The 22,354-nt window shown below is 35.4% G+C and overlaps 1 protein-coding gene across 2 annotated transcripts in view; it reads right to left on the minus strand.

The window, feature by feature from the left end:
- Window positions 1-1,857: 1,857 nt before the first annotated feature.
- Brinp3 (BMP/retinoic acid inducible neural specific 3) overlaps window positions 1,858-22,354 on the minus strand; it is a 384,777-nt gene continuing 364,280 nt past the window's right edge. For both annotated transcript variants that reach the window (XM_038349419.1, XM_038349420.1), the window contains one exon: window positions 1,858-2,974. In XM_038349419.1, coding sequence (XP_038205347.1) covers window positions 1,858-2,974 — 1,117 coding nt within the window. The remainder of the gene's footprint in view (window positions 2,975-22,354) is intronic.

Here is a 22,354-nt window from a genome sequence, read left to right on the forward strand (position 1 = left end):
TCACTCAGGATGATTTTTAGTAGTTCCATCCATTCAACTGCAAATTTCATGATGTTATTGTTTTTAATAGCTGAGAAGTACTCTAGTGTGTAATTGTAACACTTTTTCTTTATTAATTCTTTGGTTGAGGGGCATCTAGGATGTTTCCAGTTTCTGACTATTATGAATAAAGCTGATATGAACATTGTGAATCTAGGAGAGAAGAAAGAAAAAGGAGCTGGGATGAATCTATGAAGTGGAAAATGCATGTCCGGATATAATGTATGAGAGAACAATAAAAAGAAAAAATAAGAGCAAATATATTGCATTAAAATGAATTTGATTAAACATTCTGAATTTTTTGCTCTTTTTCTACAAAGTGAATAAAGTAATGTGATACTAAGTATTAAAGTTACCAAAAGAATATTTACATTGAAACCAAAAATTTGAAGAAAAGTTAGTATTTATATGAGTTTTCTGATGAATTACCTACAAACAGCAAATAGTTTATGGAAAACAAAAATTCAGTTGGATATTAGACATTGGTTTTTATGATTTGCTTTACAGATTGACTAAATATTTGTTGTAGACTCTATCAGTTTGTTGTTTTGTAAATGAAAATATATACCTCAAGAGTCCAGAATATGAGCAGAATTCTTACATCAATTGTTCTTTTTGTTTTATTTAAATTTCACGCTCTTTTCTGGAGTCCTTTTCTTCCTGTGCTCTTAGAAAAACTCTTCTATAACCTTGACAAAGCAGTCATTAAAAGATTTGGTCAGAAAATAAGAAAAAAAATTGTGAAATATACCTAGACAAGGTATGTGTGTTAAGTAACAAAATATTTTACTAATCATATACTGTAATAAATATTAAACTTAAATTTTTAGAAAAACAACAAAATATATGTCTAGTCTTATATAGCATACAAATGAAAAAAATCAATCTAACTTTCAAAAGAAACATTTATACTACTTATGAAAGTTCCTCATATCAAGTATATTTCAGTAATATCTCAGAAAAAAATGTATCTATTTGTCAGGTAGGTTTTTAAGCATTTTTATACTGTTACATTATAGATTGTAAATTATAGAGATGTTATCATATGGATATTGGTAATATGTATCTTTTTATTCTTTGTAATTATTAAATAAAATTTTGGCGACTCATTATGAAAATCGGAGTAAGTGATGAGGAGGGTAGGTAGGAAGATTACTGTTTATGCTCCTTGTACCTTGGCTTATAATCATTTATTTTGATGTATGTTTGCTGGAATACATTGATATTTATTTAGGAATAAGTTCGTATGACAATGTTAATGATGATTGCTTCTCATTTAGGTTTCCCAATGAAGCTGATAAACATCCTTCAACCATTCTGCTCTTTGGAAAATGAGATCAGGAGGAACTTTCTACTGTTTCCATTAAAAAGTCCTGGAGAATTTTTCTCAGGTTCTTAGAAAGTATATAGAAATAGAACTCATTTCATGGAAAAAAAAAAAAAAAGAATCCCACAGCACTTCTTGTTAATAACTGTTCAGCTACAAAATTTTATTGGTATCTTTTTATGTTCCCTCTAGAGGATGTAATGCACAAAAGCATTGCCACGGAACATATAAAATTACAAATGAAATTTATTGTAAAAAGTAGAATGTCTTATAGACTGGTGTCAGTATTTATTTCATTCATAAACCAAAACTGTAGTATAATATATTCATTGTCAGCAAGTTCATGTATGTAAATTGCCATCCAACGTTATTGACTGATATAAGACAGATATTGAAAAGACAATTTAAATTTACTTTTCCAAACATAAACTGTTCCACAAAAGCACTGTAAAAACTCCTTCAAGGTTTTGGGTTGTGCTTGACATTTACGGTTAACTACATAATTTGGTTGTGTCATAATCCACTGTGTTTGGTAATTTGGCATTAAATGCCTGCAGAGCAGATTGAATTCTCACCACCTCACTAGTAGACAGCTTGAGTCTATGACGAAGCAAGCAAGAGAAAAGATCTAGACGACGCTGACCAGGTGGGGAGAGTTTATTTACACGGTCTCTTATCTCTAGTAGCTGCAAAAGTGCCGAGTCCTGGGATCCCTGAGTATAGGGGTAGTCCAGCTGCAAAATCAGGTCCCGGATAGCTTCAGGATCGAAGTGCATGCTGTAGCCAAACACTTGGATGTTGTTGATTTTCATGTAGCCCAGGTTCCGGGATGGGTCAATAAACTCCAAAGGCTCATAGTAAATGCTTTCGTTGCTGTTGGGGCCATTTGCCTTGATGCGGCTCCTCAGGTAGATGTGTACTGTTTCAAAAAACGTCTTCCATTTGTTTCCCAGAGTCAGTGTCCAGTTATAGCACTGTAGTGGGAGGTCCAGCTTAGTCCGCTCCCAGTCGGGAAAGCTGCTCTCACTCACAGGCATAAACCAGCTCTCGGAATGACTGCCTCCGAATGGGTTGATGTAAACAGCCAGCACTGGCTCCAACGTGCTGTTTTTAGTTAAGCAAATCTGTAAAGAGAGACCCAAGATCATGTGGACCAGACTGGACTTGTACTTGTTACTCTTCAAGGTCAGGAGCATCCGCTTTCTCCAGGAAGGATCAAACCAGCTATTCAGGCGCATGTCATTGCTGATAAAGATGGCATGGACTTCTATTCGTCGATCTGTTTTCTGCAACAGGTATTTCATCTCCAGGTCTTGCAGGTCAGTCTCAAAGCCAATGTAGTGGTCAGTTGACTCAGCGACTTCAGGCTTGCACAGTCCCTGGCTCAGCATGTAGCCCGTGTTGCAGGTGCCGCAGCGGGTACGGTTGTCAGGTGCACATGTCAGGCAAGCAGAGGCATCGCCCACGGTGCAGGGCAGAAAGGCTGTGCACACTACCTGGTCGTTGGGACAGGTGCAGGAGTGTGTCTCCTCAGAGAAGCTGCCCAGGAGGCCATTCTCATTGCAGTAGAGAAAAGACTGGATGCGGGAGAGCCAGTAGGTTGAAGTTCTAGAAATAAAAAAAAGCATTTCGAAATAAATACTTCGATTCTGTGTAAGTGAGTACGTGCACTTGTACTTCTATAAAGTAAATACCAGCTCACCACTCTCTGAACTTTTTGTCAAATTTACAAACAACAAAAATAAAAAATAAACCATTACACACACACACACACTCACAAACACACAGACACACACACACACATACACACGGAAAACGGAAAAACAATTGAAACAAATAAATTTTCTCTTAATTATTACTTCCACCAAATCCAGAAACTCTTAGATTATTTGAAACGTGGTATAATGTATGGGTGTTCGTTAGACAATGGATGCTATAGGAAGTCATTAGGTCATGGAGGTAACATGCTCGTTAATGCATTAATGAGTTTATTCCATTGTCATTTAGAGTAAATTCCTTAAAAAGATAGAGTTTAACCTCTATGCTGTCTCTTGGCAGCAGCAGCACCTCCACCACCACCTCCTGCAGCAACAACAATAACCACAGCAATCTCTCAATAGGCTTGCCTGTGAATCTTGGATTCCTGGCTCTGGAACTGAGAGCCATTCAGTTTATTTTCATTCTTTACTAGTCAGCCAGTCTGTAGTATTGAGTTTTAGGAGTGCCAGTGGACAAAGAAAAATTCATTTCTGAGTTTTTTCTAAATACCTTTAAGATGAGTTCTCTGAAAAATTCTCCCAAAACTGTGCCTAAGTATCGCAAAAGTAAAGTTCTGCAGCTCTGCGAAATAAGATGTGAGGCTGCATGCAGTTGCTGGCCTGTTTATTCTGCTTTGTTCTGTTCCTTTGCCTCTGTTCGTCTCCCTCCATCTTTCCCTTCTTTTTCCTTTTTTCCTCCCCCACTCTCTTTCACTCCCTCCCTCCCCTCTTACTTCCCGGTTTCCTACCCTATGATATTCTTGCTTATTTAGTTCTGTAAATGTGTCTCTAACAAAAAGCATATATCACACCTGAATTGAGGATTCTATTTTTTTCAAAACCAAAGCATAAATTCTTAGTGCAAACTCATTTCTCACTGAAAACTCTAATCATGTTTTGAGATCATAAGGACAAATTAATTAGATTAAGGCTAAAGGCAGAGGTCACAATTGTAGGGTACTGTAAAAAGAATTGTTGGGACATTGAGAGAAAGCAATTATTTTCATAGCTTTTACACATTTTCAACCAGTGTTTAGACTGTTCTTGTTTTCACAGACATACTGATAAAACATTGTGTTCATTTTCTTGCTTTTCAGCTTGTCTGATGGATAGTGACAGCTCAGCATTCATCCAATCCCTGCACCTGCTACGGAGAAGTAGCAATGGGCTATTTGCCGCACAGCCTCTTGCCCTTCCCCTCACTAACCACCCTTTGACCACTTGACTGTGTGTCACAAGGACGTTTTCAAGGAAAGAGAAATCTGATAACATTTCTTTTCTTTACTCTCAGTGAAATCTTGATGTAAGCAGCTGTCAAAATTGGGTACTCAGCCAGTTTCAACATTGCTTAGTGGATTTATAAAAATGTACTGAAAAATTCAGATGGTTTTCCCCAGAGAGAGTAAAATTCCTTTCAGTTACATAATTTTGTAACTTTAAAAACTTTTGAATTAAATATCTTCTAAATTCCCAAGTAGATTATGTTTTTCATATTTCTTTTTAACCAAGTAGTAAGCAAGTAAAATAATACTGTCTTTTGTTGATGCATATTTGCACTTCCACATGTCCACACACACAGATTGCTGAAGCATATTTATACACACACATTGACACAAACATCATTGATGCATATTCACACATACACATGTTTAAACCGATCGTTGATGCATATCCATACATACACACATTCACACACAAACAGATCATTGATACATATTTACACACACACGTTCATACACACACAAATCCTTGGCTCATATAAACTAAGATTTATGAGGTTAACAACTGTATAGTTTTCCTATCATTTTTGTGGGAAACATGATCATTTACAGCTTTTTATCAAGTGTTTGTCATAGGTCTTGACATTTACTTAAAAGCAGTTCATAGAATGAAGACAGGATGAAATGATAGGTGAGAAGATTGGAAGGGAGGAGTGGAAGATAAAAAATTCAAATCATACAAGATAGAAACCATGGATTTTGAAAAACATAAGAAAGTCCTTGGAGACAAACATAGGAAAAAAACAATCAAAGCAATGAATATTTAAGTATATGAATAATGTAAAGGACCAGTATTTCTGCTCCATAAACGGGAGAGTTTGCTATGTAACCAAATTTTCACAAAAATTTGCAGGATATATTACAAGGAAGAAAGTACTTTCCCAAGTTCATTTAAAATCTGTTTGGGCATAAAAAAAGAGTTAAGACCTAGAGACACTTAAATCATGGATGAATTATGCATTATACTATCTTGACAAGAGAAATCTCTTGCCATAAGGCAAACACTAAAGCCTAGTTTAATAAATAAATTCTGTCGTGTTCCACAAATATGAGTTTACTGTTTCATAAAAACCTCACAAATGGGCCAGTTGCATTGAAAAAGAATAAATATCAGAGGGTTATTTTAAGAATCAAATTACATTTAGTTGGACAAACAGAGTACATACAGAATTAATAGGAAAAAAATACAAAATCCTATTTCTGTCATCATCACTGCTGTTACTACCATAATTTAAAAGAAATCATTGTAGGCAGTTTCTTTATTATAACTGAATTTCCCCCAGAAAAGGAGCATTTCGTTTTTCTTTAACAATTCATATCCCCATGATTCCTAATACACGGTATCAATACATTTAAATTTCATGACAATGGTGCCCTTTTGTTCACTGAGACTTTATTCTGAAGTGCATGCTGTCTCCATGTGATGTTTGCAAAGACCTCAAAAGTTTTTGCAGTTCTGAGCATACACTGTAGATGCTAACAATTTTCTCTGAGGTATTAGAACATGTGTTGATACAAAAACAATTACCTCTTCTCATTGTTAAATCCTCTCTGAGCACTAATAATCTTATTTCAAAGGTCCTTTATTTCAGCCTTCTAATCCTTTATTGCTTTCCAAATCTGTGGAATGTGTATCTAAATTTTAAACCTAAACAATATAATTTCTGTATCTCTTTGAAATTGAGGATTACTCTTTTGGGAAGGCCATTTCATTTTAGCTTTCATAGATTTGTCCTTCTTAGACCTTAATACCTTAAACTAAATATAAATTCTGGGGATTAAACACCCACAGCCATTTAAACAATCATAAGCTGATTGTTAGCTCAGTCACAGAGAGATCAAGCCAGGAAATTCTCTGTCACTCTCCTTTTTCACTTGGCTGCTCTGGGCATTGCAGTCTTGGCAGTATTGCCCTGGGCTCAAGCTGACACTTGACACACAACAGTTTTGCTCTTGGAGATAATTGTACACTCTGAGAAAAGGAAAATTCATTTTTAAACTATCATTTTCTCAGTGAAATTTACAGAGAGATGGTGAGAGGAGGTAAGAGAGAGAAAAGTAGGGACAGAGACATCTGATATATGTTTATATTTCTTTGTCAGAGAAGAAATAACTGAACTAAATTAGAATAAATATCATTCTGATATTCTTCATGAAATACCTTCTGAGCATTTCTTAATATGATTAAAATCTCACAATTAGGTTAAAAGAAAATCCTTAAAAAGTTAGGGTAGGTGGTACAGGACTATAATCACAGCTATTCTATACTAATGATCAAGGAATGAAGTTGAAAGTTATCCTTGGCTGTAGAGTGAGTTAAAGTCTAGCTTAGGCAATTAGAATTTTTTTCACAGAGTAAATTCAGAAATTTGTCTGATGATACAGGTCAGTGGTAGATTGCTTGCCTAACACACTTTAGTACCAATGTTTAATGGAGAGAATGAAAACATAAATACTATGACATTGGGCATTAATTTCATGGGATAATATAAGTTTGCTTTATTTGTAGCTGAAATGTCCATTTTCATTTATTATAACCTTGAAAATTTAAAAAAAATAGAATGAGGAAATGGGTCTTGTCAAATTACTACCATCTTTTGGTAGTGTATTACTTCTTAAGAATTGTTTGGAAAGAAAGTGAAGCGTGGCCTCTTTCCACAGTTTGGAACATGGAATGATTAGTCCAGGAAGTAGTAATTACATAAGAGGTTGTAACTTGTGGGTAAGCAGATTTCTATCTCATGGTGATGTTGAATGCAAAAATAAAATCAGAAAAAAGACTCAGGCAAAGTTGTTCAAATCCTTTCAAATGTGATGTGGCTAGTTTTGACAGAGTAGTAAAATAAAGTAGACTGTACGTGGTGTGTGTGTGTGTGTGTGTGTGTGTGTGTGTGTGAGAGAGAGAGAGAGAGAGAGAGAGAGAGAGAGAGAGAGAGAGAGAGAGAGAGAGAGAGAGAGAGAGAGGATGGAAACACAGAAAGACATGTTGGGAAGATCTAGATTCCAAATGTATACAATGGTGTACTCAAGGCAGGATGCTGTACTGAGGGTTGATGCAGAGACAATGGCTGAATCCTGCACACTGACTTGTTCGTCAAAGCTTGCTCACCCTTCTTTCTCATAGCACCCAGGACCACCAGCCCAGAGCTGTTTATACTCAAAGTGCACTGAACCTACTCATATCCTCAATCAAGAAAATGCCCCACAAGTTTCTCTCCCGCCATTCTGGTGCAATATTTTTTTAATCAATGTGCTTCCTTCCCAAATGAATCTAGCATGTGTCATGTTGACCTAAAACTAACCAAATTTGAGTAGCATTCACATTTACTTTTAAAAAATAGAATCTCATTGGGTGGTGGTGGCACACGCCTTTAATCCCAATAATTTGGGAGGTATAAACAGGTGGATTTTTGTGAGTTCAAGGCCAGTATGGTTCACAAGAGCTAACATTTCCAGGACAGAATCTAAAGCTACAGAAAAACCCTGTTCGAAAAACCAAAACCAAATCAAAACATAAAAGTAGTGTCTCAGATTATTCTAAATTAGAACAAGAGATGAAGTACTGTCATGATTGGTAATATTGGAACCCATGTGACTGTACATGCTTTAGCATAAATGTACAGACAAAAGTTGAAGACCCAGGGCTTCTTCCCCAGGACTGCCTTTAGTATTGAATGTTTCCTTTTCAATGTAGCTTCATTTAATAAGCATTCCTATAGTGCCTCAACTAGTCTACTTTTCAATTTCTAAGGGCAATATATGTAGCTATACCTCTCAACCTGAGGTATAACTATTTTATTTAAAAGTTAGATGATAGGAAACTGTTCTCCCCCATCAACAATTACCTATAATATATGAAAGTAAGAAGATTTTAATTGGATTTCGTCCCAGTTATATTTTTTACTCTCATCTTCATCAAGAAACATCCAAAGAACATAGATATTTAAAGCAAAGAACTCAGTGTATGCTTCTTAATTGTCATCCGTTTCAGCCAACCCATCTCACTTAGAAAAAAATAAAGAAAAATTGATAGTACTTCCACCTAACTAATCTTTAAAAAGCAGTATTTTTATATTGACACAGAAGAGCCTATAAATTCTACAAAAACTTTTGCCAAGCAATAAGTCTTAAAACTCCCTATGTATACACACATATGTAAATTACATTTAAATAGCTACCATGTAATAGATGAAAACAATGCCTCAGCTAGGTATCATGCTCTCAAACAAAATTCCTAGGACAAGGAATGAGTTATACCCTTTCTTGGAGTTGTTGTTCAAAGTACTTTCATAGAACCCCCACAAATAATACAACTTATTGTGAATGCTATTGGTTGCATTTCATAACCTGACTGTGAGACCCTATTGCTGACAACAATATATGCTGACAGAAATATATTTCTTACAACAATAACATATGGCATTGCACATGAAGTAATTAATCTAGCATTCAGTTAAGTTTTACCCTTATTGACTAACAATGTTCAGAGGATCAATTCAATCTGCAGTAAGTTTACCCATGGAAAATTAACTATCAATTTTAAGCATTTCATAATCATCCAGTCTTACTGTTCTATCGGCCTAATGATTCTTTCTGCTTTTGATTTGTCTGTGCCTCCCTCACTCTCCATCCCCTATGCATCAACAGAGAAGGCATTTCTGGTCTATGATGACATAGTTATGCCCCTTTTAGAATAGTGACTAAATTGTAGGCATAGTGTCACAAAGTCTTTAAGGATTGTAGAAGGAGCAGTGGGCTGCGTCCCGCCACCCAGTTAGCTTTACCCAAAATAATTACATGGAAACTGTATTCTTTTAAATACTGCCTAGCCCATAGTTTCAGCCTCTTATTGACTAATTAACTCATACTTAGTAATCCATGTAGCACCACGAGGTGGATCGCTTATCCGGAGAGATCTTATCATGCGTCCATCTCGGAGAGGAGAGGCATGGCAACTGCCTATGGCGACTGCCTGAAGCATCTCCCCAAATCTGCTTCCTTTTTCCCACAATTCTGTTCTGTCTACTCCGCCTACCTAATTTTCTGTCTCTTAAAGGGCCAAGGCAGTTTCTTTATTAATAATGAAAGTAACACATAGACACTCCTCCATCATTTCCCCTTTTTCTGTTTAAACAAAAAACAAAGGCTTTAACTTTAACATAGTAAAATTACATGTAACAAAACAGTTATCAAGCAAGAATTACAGTTACAATATTTAGATCTATTTTATCTTTTATCATAACTAAAGAAAGCTATAACTATCTATTTATTCTTCAACTCCATCAAAGACTCCAGAAGGATATAATATTACCTAAGTAAACAAGTCATATGCAACTTTCAAACTCAGAAATGACAGACAACTCGCTGCCTGGACAGTCACCCAAAGTTCCTCTGTACCGTTGGGGCATCCATGTTTGGCCTTCAGGCCCATAGTATCCAGCAGACATTTCCATGAAGCAGGAAATTCCAAAGACAGTTCAGTCACTTTCTGCTGTGTCCTGCAGAATGTCTCGCAGACTCTTTCATGAATCTCACCTTTAGGCAAGTTCAGCAGTCCTCTCTCTGTGGGTTCTCTGTGTCCCAGTTTATGCAACAGTCCAGGCAAGAGCAGTTTCTTGTCCAAATGGCTATCAAACTCCATAAGGATCCTCTTCGATGCCCATCTTCCTCTCAAAGTAGATTGGTGCTACCAGGAGTAGACGTGTCTCATTATCATGAAAAGCCCTAAGTTATTAAAACATTAAATGCCATATTCTGTAGTCTTTGAAAGATATGAAGAATGCCCATCTAACTGAAATATATCTCTATATATCTAGAAAATCTAACTAACATGACTACAAGCTTGACTATTATTGATGATTATCCATTAACAACCTATATTTCCTAATTATACATTACATTTTTAAATGAACTACATAATCACAATAGCTTAATCAAAATCAGAAATACATATACATATAACAAAATTGACCTTAAAATCCATACCAATGCAAATTACTCATATCTATATCATCTCCCCCTTTAAATGTAAAAGAACATTTATAAACAATATTTGGGAAAATGGGCGCAGTTTTTTTCTCTCCAAACTGCTTCCTGCTGAATGGGGGCCCTGTTATTTAGGTCTTTCATGGGGTAACCTGTCTGTTAGGTTCATCTCAGTCAGCAGTTGAGTGAAGTAACTTTTGAAGGTGTTCACAGCAACCTTTCAGGAGGGCGTGGTCTATCATACCATATTGGGATAGAAGCAATCCACAGGGTGTCATCCTCTGTGAAGACAAAACAAGACCCTCTTTTCCAAAGCATCATGTTCTTAGATCCAAATTCTGAAGTCATACCGTTAAGATGTGCATTCTGGTCTAGCCTGGCAGCCCATATAATGAAATGTCTCTCTGTATTTAGCTCTTTTACAGTCAAAAATTTCAAAGAAAACACAATAAAATACACAATCCAGACTCTCTGTGAATTTTCCATTTTTACGTGGCTTATTTTCACTCTATCACTTTAATTTATTCTGTCTCTTTAAAGACTTTACCCTTTTTTAAAAGGCATTAACTTTATTTTCTATATTTTTTCTTCTCTCTCTCAAGCCTACGTACATTCATCCAACATTGTGACTCATTTAAAAGTCTGTTTTGTCTGAATCTGTCCTATTGTGAATTTGTAATTCTTTTACTATCCAGGAGCACTTTTGATTTTCACCTTTAAATCGCTTAAGAATCTAAGCTGTGACATTCCTGGGTCAAAAACAGGTACTGTGTGCTTGCCACGCCCAGTCCAAAGTGGCAGAGCCATTTTTGACTCTAATGGGTTGCCCCTCTGAGCTACATAGCTGAGGGCTGCTCTGGATGTTGGCTCCACCTCTCTCTAATTTCAAAATGGAGGATATACCATTTTCTGCTAGCTCTGGGGCCTCCAGGTAGGAGCTGCACTCAGCACTTAACTCTGAAACTGAGCATGTGGCACAGAAACTTTTTTCATCCAAGTTACAATCATATCTGACACACGCAGTCTGAAAACATCTCTGTATGGTGGCAGAAATCATCATGCTCTCCTGCTCGCCTAAGCCCAATTCCGCCATCTGCCTAGGTGCAGGCAGGGAGCAGTGAGCCATTGCCATGGTCTCAGAGCACTCTCCTTCTGATCCCAAGCAGGATCAGAAACATCCAGTCCCCTAAAAGCCATTGAAATGCTTTAAAACCAGAGTTCGCTTTGGCGGCACAGCTCAGGAAGCTGTGTTTTAAATATGACTCAGCTTTTTTTCTGTCGCTATTGCCGAAACAGGAAATCTCTCTATGGCACATCCTCAGAAAAATTTCTCTGCAGCACACTCTAGCAAACAGCAAAAAGCTATGTTAAACTCTCTCTCTCTCTTTTTAAAGCTCTCTCAGGATTTTAAGTGGATTTAGTCCATCATGTTGGGCGCCAATCTGTAGATGGAATGGTGGGCTGTGTCCCGCCACTTGGCTAGCTTTACCCAAAATAATTACACGGAAACTGTATTCTTTTAAATACTGCCTGGCCCATAGTTTTAGCCTCTTATTTACTAATTAACCCATACTTAGGAATCCGTGTAGCACCACGAGATGGATGGCTTATCAGGAGAGATCTTAACCTGTGTCCATCTTGGAGAGGAGATCTGTAGCTTCTTATTGGTTGATTCTCATATCTTGCTTTAACCCATATTTTGTAATTTATATAGCACCACGAGGGGTGGCTTACCAGGAGAGGTCTTAACCTGCGTCCATCTCAGAGAGGAGAAGCATGGCGACTGCCTATGGCGACTGCCTGAAGCATCTCCCCAACTCTGCTTCCTTTTTCCCACAATTCTGTTCTGTCTACTCCGCCTACCTAATTTTCTGTCTCTTAAAGGGTCAAGGCAGTTTCTTTATTAATAATGAAAGTAACACATAGACACTCCTCCATCAAAGGATAAGGAGGCATTTTAGTTGTTCAGTCTTTCCTCTGGCTCTTCTCTAATTACATTCAGTTCACTACTCATTTCATAACTCTGAGAAGTCTGCTCAGTATTTTCTGATAATTTTACTTTAAATATATATGATGTCCAGTTAAAAAGTCATAGTAATCTCTCACATTAGATTGGACTTTCTATATTACCTCTCGATTAGTAGTTGGAACCTCTCCCCAATACCCATATCTAATATAATTAAAGTATCTTCATTAATAGGACCTAAAAACAATCATGACTCAGGAAAGATCCACAGGAAAGAAAAGATCACATTTTTCTCTTTTGTGCTCCCCATTGCTCTGCCCTAAGGTAACCAGCTTCTAGAACAACTTGTGTGTGTATTTAGTGTTATCTATAATAATTACCTGTTCACCCTGTATTACCTTTAAGAGGTAATGATATAATCAGAATAGGATTCACATCATGGCAGAGATATCAAGAGTGGGTACAAAGGACATCTTGACAATTAACAGCACAACACAAAAAAATAAAATGTTTCAAGCATTACTTACATTTTTAACAAATAATAGTCATCTAAACTGAATATATTCTAAGAAAATATTTGTAAAATTTTCACTGAAGTTATTGAGTGTTTCTGGGATGATAGTGAAGAGCAGCTTTGGAAAAAATGATAGGGTGTTTACTTCTATGATATGAAGCAGATAGATGTAAAAATCATTTTAGAAAAATTATAGCATATCCTCTATTTCAGAAAATTAGAAAAGCAAATGTAATCTCAGAATAACTGATAAAAATTGATTAGTATATAAAATGGTATTTCTAAGTAGAAATGCCAGATTCAGGATGACAAAAAGTTATGTTTAATACAAAAATATTTGGTGTTTAGCATCACTAAAGTATAAAGTTACTCTTACACAATAGTGACAGTGATCCCAGGTACCTCACTAAGTACTTGTAGTAACTCTGATGTATTCAGATTAAGAATATTATAATCGGGAAAGAAAGAAAACAAAAAAAAAATCTGGCTTTGATTCTACCTTTGCTTAAAATTCTTATGACATTAATTTGGTTTATCAACTAGTTTTTCTGATGGTACAAACCTGACTTAAAGTACAGTACATTATTAAAAATCTGGTGACAGCTATGTAATCAAGAAACATTGATTCATTTATTGAATAATAAATTATATATTGATTATAATTTTTTGAATTATATATCAATTATCTTATTATTAGTATAGCTAAAGATATTATAACTGTATGTTTATTAGGAACTAGAAAAGTATAAAATATATAAAATTAACTTCCAGGTTCTATTAAAATGATGTTTTGGAAATCATATCATCAATGCCACACAATTTTATGAGTTCTAGATTTTGTTAGAAATGACACAAAGTTGGTTAATGTGTGTTCATTTATGTTTCAACTGGTGAAAAACTACAATTGTTGAAGCATTTTTTAACTTATATCTCTTAAAATTTGGCTCAAAATATACTAATATCAAAGGCTGTAAACTCATCCTGTTTCATATAACCTTTTTAATCAACGAAAGATAATAAATATCTATTTTCTGTTGAGTTTTTTTCTAGAATTCAAATATTACATTACATTCGAATAAATAAAATCAATATGTATCAAATGACTGACTATAAGACGAAAGAATTCCAGTGTGTCTATTACTCTTTTGTCTCATTTCTCAACTGAGATAAGAAAGTGATGAATTATTTTAAATGGTCACCCCATAACTATTTATAAAACAAATACAAGAGCTAATACTTTAATCTTTGGATTCTCAGGCAGACTTATACAATATTGAACATCTCTTTCACTGCAGTGATAAGACTTTCCATTAACAAAATATCTTGGTAGAAAGAATGAGTCTTTCTGGATGTTATCAGCAGTAACACAAATCAAACAGGAATTCAGAATTACTCTTTTCTCTTACTTGTAGGGTAAACCATAAAATTATAGATGGGAGACCCTTATCAACTGTCAGAAAAATATACAGAAATTTCTGTCACTTCAAGAGCCTAATCTGTTCTGTTGTCAGAATAAAAATCCATGTTTATCCATATTCCTTCTAGTTTGGACTTCATTGAACATTTCCATAGTTAATCTACTTACAAATTATTTGAAAATAAGTTATTTTTATCGATAAGTTATTTTAACTTCTTTCTAATTAATTTATTGGCTTTTTTCTTTTGATAAAAATTCTTTTGAAAATGGAAGAAATTGTATATAATACAGAAATCATTGCTTGGACTCTTGAAAAAATTGTGTAAAATAAACAATATCAGTTTAGGCTTTTGAATCATGAATAATTTGCAATCCCTTGGTTACTGAGGGCATTCTATACTTTGAACATCTATGTATACAGGTCTAAAGCACATTCTTCCCAGTTTCCAGAGCCATGGGAGCAGTCTTCCAAGGCTCCTGTCCATCATAAGTAACAGTATGGAGGTCAATTTTAAATGCCAACCTTAATAAAGTTACAAGAAAGCATAGTTCTCTGTATGTTTATGAAGATATTGCACCATGCAGTGCTCAGTACACACTGCTGACTGATGTCTTTTCCTCCCATGCAAATAATGCAGCCAGACACAGTGTATAGTACTGAGATTTGCTGGTGTTTAGCTTTGCTCTAAGTTCAGTTAGCTCTGTCTTAAAGGAATGAGGTTGAGGCTAATATAGCTGTAAACCCAATCTTCTCTGCTGCTTCCATATGCACAAGCACTTCTGCTTGCACATAAACATGCATATACACATCATACGTACAAAGAACAACTCCTTCCCTCAACAAGCACATGCACGCACCAGTTTTTTTTTTTTTTTTTTTTTTTTTTTTTTTTTTTTTTTTTTTTTGGTTTTTCGAGACAGGGTTTCTCTGCGGCTTTGGAGCCTGTCCTGGATCTAGCTCTTGTAGACCAGGCTAGTCTCAAACTCACAGAGATCCGCCTGCCTCTGCCTCCCGAGTACTGGGATTAAAGGCGTGCGCCACCACCGCCCGGCCATGCACCAGTTTTGTACAAAACATAGGAGCAGTTTGGGCTTTATGATTATTGCCACAAAAATAATTATTCAAGTATGAATCTTCCCTATCAGGTTCCAGCACAATAGCAATAACTTCGTTATTACAACTATCAAAACCTTTTTTCAAGAAAATGTACTAAGTAAAAATAAGCCAATATTCCTGTTTCTCTTAAACTTAGAGATGCTTATGTGGTTCTGTTCAGAGATAAACTAAAATCACAGAGAGCATGGCGGTGTATTTCTGAAAGAATTCAACAGTATTTGCTTTCTGTTGTTTATTCTAATGTATATCTTATCTCAGGAATAAGGAAATACCTTGTGAATTCAAGACAGAAAACACGTAAAGTAGCTAAGGGAGAAAAAAACAATAAATAATTTATACTTTTAGTAAGTTATGCCCTTGGATTGACAGTGTTCCTTATAAGAACCGTAGAATTACAGCATCTCTCCCCAATAATGGGCATAAAAATCCTCCTTTACAATGTTGGTCAGGCTATTCTAAGTGATTCCCAGGACAATGCATATTACTGATGCAGCCCTTGGCTGTCTCTCAGGCATTGAAAGTAAGTACCTATTGCTGAAAATACCACACACTTAAGGCAGAGGACTTAGATGACTTCATCTGAATCTAACTTGAAAGCTAAATCCTGTGCTCCACCTTCCACAGGCTCTGAAAATACAATGCAAGCTTCAGAAAGAGAAAATGACTAAATATACCTTGCAAATGCAGCAGCCATGAACCATAACAGTGATGACCATGGCGAAGTTTTCATATAGATACAAATGGTACTCACATTTTCGTAGCAATCAACTGTCTAATTGGATTTAAAGTTCATTTAACAAGAGGCAAATCATTACTGGTACTAGAAATCTAATCAACTTTCCTCTGCCAGTGACATCGGGAGCCTTAGAAATGAATTTACTACTGTAACTTTTTTAGAACAGGACAGTTCTTAACATCATTTTAAATCTTATCCTTATGTCCATAGGTAAGTATAGCTATGACTCCTTCCCAAGGAAGCTTCTCTTACAACAAAGGGAGACCACCACAGGAAAACACATCCGAACACAGTAGAGAGATGAATGGATCCGAGGGACACAAGCCCCAATGGACACATCTACATCATAGATCTGCATCTATGACTCAGGGAAGAAGGCAAAAGAGGTATATTAAAATGGTTGTAAAAGCGAGGAGACCAGAAATTCTGCAATAAAATATTCTTCCTAATTTAATAAAAAATAAGGGAACAATGACAATAACAACAGATATACTAAAATGGAAGAAAAAAATTCACAGAGTCCAAGAACTAGCCAAAGCACTACAAGCAGCTTAAGACTACTAGGAATGGGAAAATTTCTCTGTCCTGGGAATGAACTCCTTTATTGTTAATCCAAACCCAATGGTAGGTAGCCTCCACTAAATGGAGAACATTCAAAGTAGTCTCATTATTCACATCTATGCAACAACCAAACGGTCTCAGACTATTATATTTACATACTTGTGATACACAAACATTTCATGATTTTTTTTATTCTTGTGTGTGTTGTGTATGTGGATAATGATTAAAGAATAAAATGAAAAAGGGCAATTAACATGAAAGGGTGCATGGGAGGGGTTGGAGGTAGTGTTCTAATTCCATGTTAATTAAAAATATAGCAAAAAATTTAAATTGCAATTATTTTATAAATAAAACTCTAGATGATTTCTTTACATAAAGAGTGGGATACAAGTTCCAAAAGTGGTTCCACTTTAAGGGATTTGTGCATTAAGTCTAAAGAAAAGAAAACAAAACAATGAAAAACAAAATCCACAAAATTTGGAAGAGCAACTTGTTTTTGGCAACTTTAAAATGAAACATAAACACAAGAAAATATTGTAACTAATCTTTAAAAAATAATGGAAGATTAAAATAAAGAATAGAAGATTTATCTAATTATCCCAAGGAATATTTGAGTCTATTTTATTGAACAGAGTAAGTATTTAGCAAACAATATCCTGAGCATTGAAAACTTGGGAAAGACACACCCAGTAGTTCTTGACAGGACATAAAAGTGTATTTGTTTTTATTGGTTGTTTTTTGTTTGTTTTAAATTCAGTATTATTTTTAGCTCTGGCTAAATATATTACTACAATACCATTATTCTTGATTCAATAGCACATTAATGCTGAGAATATGTATTTAGATTTCCAAGAACATATTCTAATTTTAAATTTAATAGAAAGATTTTGAATGATATGATATAGAAATCATTGACTTTTATGATGTATTGCAGTACTATGAGTTTTATCTACATAACAAGCAGGATTGTATTTCCTGTGGATTTCTGAATTATTTTTGGTTTTGCAGTAAAAACTTTAGACAAATCTATTTACAGTTTTGAGTTATGAGATACAAATAAGAAAAGCAATAAGTATATAGTGAATAATTTAATCCCATCAATGCTTTTTCTTCTTCTAGGGAACCAAAATCAGAGATTTTCTAACAGTATTTGGATCCTTACAAGAAGTGTTTTTCTTATCATTTTAGTTTTTCCTCACATATATCACTTCTGTAAATGATCTGAAGTGCATCCTCTCCCCAGACCTCTAAATAGAAAGAAACATGTCACCATATATCAGTTCTTTAAGTTGTTTTGGTCAGAATTGTGCTGAAGTATTACATTTCCCAAGAAAGAACCAAGAATTAAATCAAACCCACAACATCCAATTCAGCATTCACAGCACAGCTCTTCGTGTCAAAAGAAAATAACAGTATTTTTTCTTCATAAAAGCATTATTAAAGAGTACAGACTTTCTGTTACAAGAAATTTCCATCGTAGAACTGTGTGGTCCAGCTGGAAGGTGACAGACATGTTAATATCATTGTGAAAATGATTGGGGTACAGCATGCTTATCAAGACATCATATTATTTACATCCAACATATACAATGTTTTCCATTAAACATTATATAACTTAAAAAGCATTAAAGGCAACAAAGACAAATGTTTTTTCTTTCCTTCTCTCATTTTATTTATTTGCCACCTCAGCCTTCTCCTGCTGTCAAACATCTTCATTCACTTGTTTAAAATGTTTTAAATTATTTTAATATTTATTGAGAGAATATACGTGAAGGCGAGGCATGCTATGCTTTTAAACATTAAGTTAAAAATAATTTGGTCATTCTATTTATGGACTAGTCCCAGAATTATATCAATGGATTAAAATTTCTTTTTTTTTTTTTTTTTTTTTTTTTTTCCTCATGGTTTATTTTTTTTTATATTTAAAAATTACCATCTCCTTCCCTCCTCCTCCCCCCTCCCTCCCCTCCTTCTCCCCTTTCTCTCCCCTCCTTCTCCCCCTTCCCTCCCCTCCCCTCCACCCATACCTCCCCTCCCTCCCTCTCAAGGCCAAGGAGCCATCAGGGTTCCCCACTCTATGCTAAGACCAAGGTCCTCCCAACTCCCCCCAGGTCCAGGAAGGTGATCGACCAAGCTGAGAAGGCTCCCACAGAGCCCGTCCATGAAGAAGAATCAGAGCCCAGAGCCATTGTCCTTTGCTTCTCAGTCAGCCCCCGCTGTTGGCCACACTCAGAGAGACGGGTTTGGTCGCATGATCCATCAGTCCCAAGGAGATTTACTCTTAATACCTTTTAATGTACAAATTCATTACATTATAGAATAATAGAGTTGGTTGAAAATTACTCAAAATAAAGTAGAATCATTTTGTCATTTATAAGTCATTTACATGTGAAGAAAAGAATAGGTTTCCCAAAGTTCTTTGTTTTTCAGAAAATTGTTCTATTGCTGATTCTGTGTTTGTGAGTATAAATGTGTGTGTATTATATTCTGTGTCCATGCACATGATCAGTGTAAAGGCCAGAAGGGGGCGTCAGAAACCCTATATCTGGAGTTATAAGCAACTGTTATTCAACCCAGTGAGTGCTCTGTAAAAGCAGAAGGATCTTACCTGCTTAGCCTTCTCTCATGCCCCTAATCTCTTACTTATTATACTAGCTTAGTTTTTACTTCACTATTTTTAAATTCCTTTGTAGCTTGAACATTTCCAGTTCATCCCAAGTCTTTAATATTCTGGCTTTCCACTAGACAATATTTACATAACAGACCCAAAAGTATCATACTTGTTTACAAGTTAAAAACCAGGATTTAAAATTCAGTTAATTAAATTTTTAGTAATGCTTCTCAAATGAAAACATTCATATTCTTTTCTAATATTTCAAAAAAATTACTTATGTGTGTGTACATATTTACATTAAATCCTTCAATAAACATTGAGGCTTCATTAACACTCAAATGGGATCACCCCACTTTTCATCTCAACTTCAATCATTTTATGCAGGACAAAAACTTGAGACATGGAGCAACTTCTGAAGATGCTTTGGTGTCACTTCTGGAGCTTATCTGAGCCTGCACATAGAACTCTTTCCCACTCTGGTTGTGTTTGAGTCTCACCAGTTTGTGATATTTGCTTGGAAATACCTTTGCTTGTCTCTGCAAACATTAGCATTTATTACTTTCTACCCATGGACCCTCTCATGCTTCTAGAAATCATCTTTATTTCCAGCTATATCTTTGTCATTTCATGTTTTCCTAAGTGAAGATTTCCATACAAGACTTATCCACAACTGCTATTTATTCATACTCTCCTTGCTCTCTTTCCTGTTTATTTTTCCTATTGAAGAGTCTTTAAAAACATTTTTTACAGAAATTGCTTTATTAAGACAATAACTCCAATGACTGTGGTACTATTTTTATCTAAAATATTCATGACTTTAATCTTCATAACAGTAACTGTTTAATAGCATTAATTCCATAAATAATACTAAAACACATACAGCAACTGAGTTAAAATGTGTAAATAGCATGTTTTGTAGATATAATAAATGTAATCCATTTAATTTTCCTGTATTAAATTTCTAAGACATTCTCTTAGATATAGTAGAAGCAATTCTCAGAAAATAGATGAAACTAATAGATATAAGAAATTATATCCTATTTCTTCTCCTGTTTGTATCCATCCCCAAGCTGTACGCTTTAATTACCAGTTAACCACTTTATGTTGCTTGCTCTTTCCAAACACAGTGGTATTCAAAAATATAATTTAATTAACAGAAACTTTAGAATAAAGCAAATGAGGTGTGTTAAAAGAAAAGTCAGCATCTCAAGCTGTATGTCATGTAAAATTTAGCAAACAACTAGATAACAGTTCTTATAACATATCCTGTACAGCATGCACCTGCCTATACAATGGAAAGTTAAATAATGCTACTATCATTCAGTATTGTTATGATTTTATTGTAATATTTTTTCTGAGTTTATTATTTTCCATGATTAACTCAATAAAAGATAAAAGGAAAAAGAAAAGAAACTGATAATGAGATAATATGTAATTTATAAAAATTGAATCATATTATAAATGAAATTCAAAATTAGACAATACTGGAAAGATATTTACGAGCACAAGCACCGTTCCTTTTTGTTTGTCTCTTGTACAGGTTGAAAAGAATCTTCAGGCTGTACTTTCTTTGGAAAAGTTGAAATAGAGCCATTGTATAATCAGTCTGAGATGGATGTGGTATTGACGTGAAAAAGAAGAGGTTATAGATGATTTCTTAGAAGAATTTAGATTTTTTTATAACACTCTTTATACGTTTGTTCTTATACTCATACATTGGTATACACATCAAAATCATCAAGGAACTGTTCTTCACAACAGATGGATACTACTAGAGAAAACCACGAAATAAATGCAGGGTTATTAAGTCCTGGGCTGATAGATATATCTAACAAAATACACTTTAACCTAAGGCCCTGGGAATCTATTCAAACTGGAGGGATATCCCTGATTCAGTGCTGTGGAGTTCCATCTGGACGGCTGAGTGTGTGCTATCCTGGGGCGACTTGCCCAGAAAGAGAGTAGAGTCCCCCTCCCCCAGCTCCTAGTGCAGGGGTGTCTTTGTTAACATGTCCCTGCCTCTCCCAAGCCTTCCCTAGTGTTTTCAAGGTCCTTTGCACAGGACCAGTGTCCTGCTCCTGCACCAAGTCCATCCACCTAAAGGGGTGAGAGGCTGCCCTCCAGGCAGGTCTGAGGATTCCCACAAGGTAGTGGGAGTACCTTCAGCTTGTGCAGCAAGGTTCACTGTGTGATACTGGACCCCGCCCTGCAACCATGGTTGACCTTTTGTCTGCAGTGCTCCCAGCATCCCTGATTCAGTGCTGAGGAGTTCCTGCTCCTGCACTGAGGAGATGCACCCAGATTTAGTCGCAGCAAAGATTGGACCAAGACACCAAGTCTCTCCTGGCTCCATGTGAAGGAAGATATGGGCAGGCACCAATGCAAGAACTCCTCCAACAACCTGAAAGGCAACATGACATCACCAGAATCTATTCATCCCGAAACAACAAGAATTGAACACCCTACTCCAGAAGAAATAGAAGAAATCGACCTTAAAAAGTACTTTATGAAAATAATAGAGGACCTTAAACAGGGGATAAAAAAAACTGCCATAAAGAAATGGAGATGACAAATAAAAAGGTAGATGAAATAAATAAATCTCTCAAAGAAAAACAAGAAAAAGCAATCAAACACGTAAGGGAAACAGTTCAAGACCTAAAAAATGAAATGGAGGTAATGAGGAAAACACAATCCGAGGAGAGACCGGAAATGGAAATTCTGAGTAAACGAACAGAAACTACAGAGACAAGTATTACCAACAGAATACAAGAGATAGAAGAAAGAATCTCAGACTCTAAAGATACTATAGAGGAAATAAACTCACAGATTAAAGAACTAAACAAATCTAACAAATTCTTAACACAAAATATCCAGGAAATATGGGACACCATGAAAAGAACAAACCTAAGAATAATTGAAGTAAAAGAAGGAGAAGAAGTACAATTCAAAGGCCAAGAAAATATATTCAACAAAATTATAGAAGAAAATTTCCCCAACCTAAAGAAGGATGTTCCTATGAAGGTATAAGAAGCCTACAGAAC

The sequence above is a fragment of the Arvicola amphibius genome, chromosome 12 (genome assembly GCF_903992535.2).
Source record: "Arvicola amphibius chromosome 12, mArvAmp1.2, whole genome shotgun sequence".
Taxonomy (NCBI): domain Eukaryota; kingdom Metazoa; phylum Chordata; class Mammalia; order Rodentia; family Cricetidae; genus Arvicola; species Arvicola amphibius.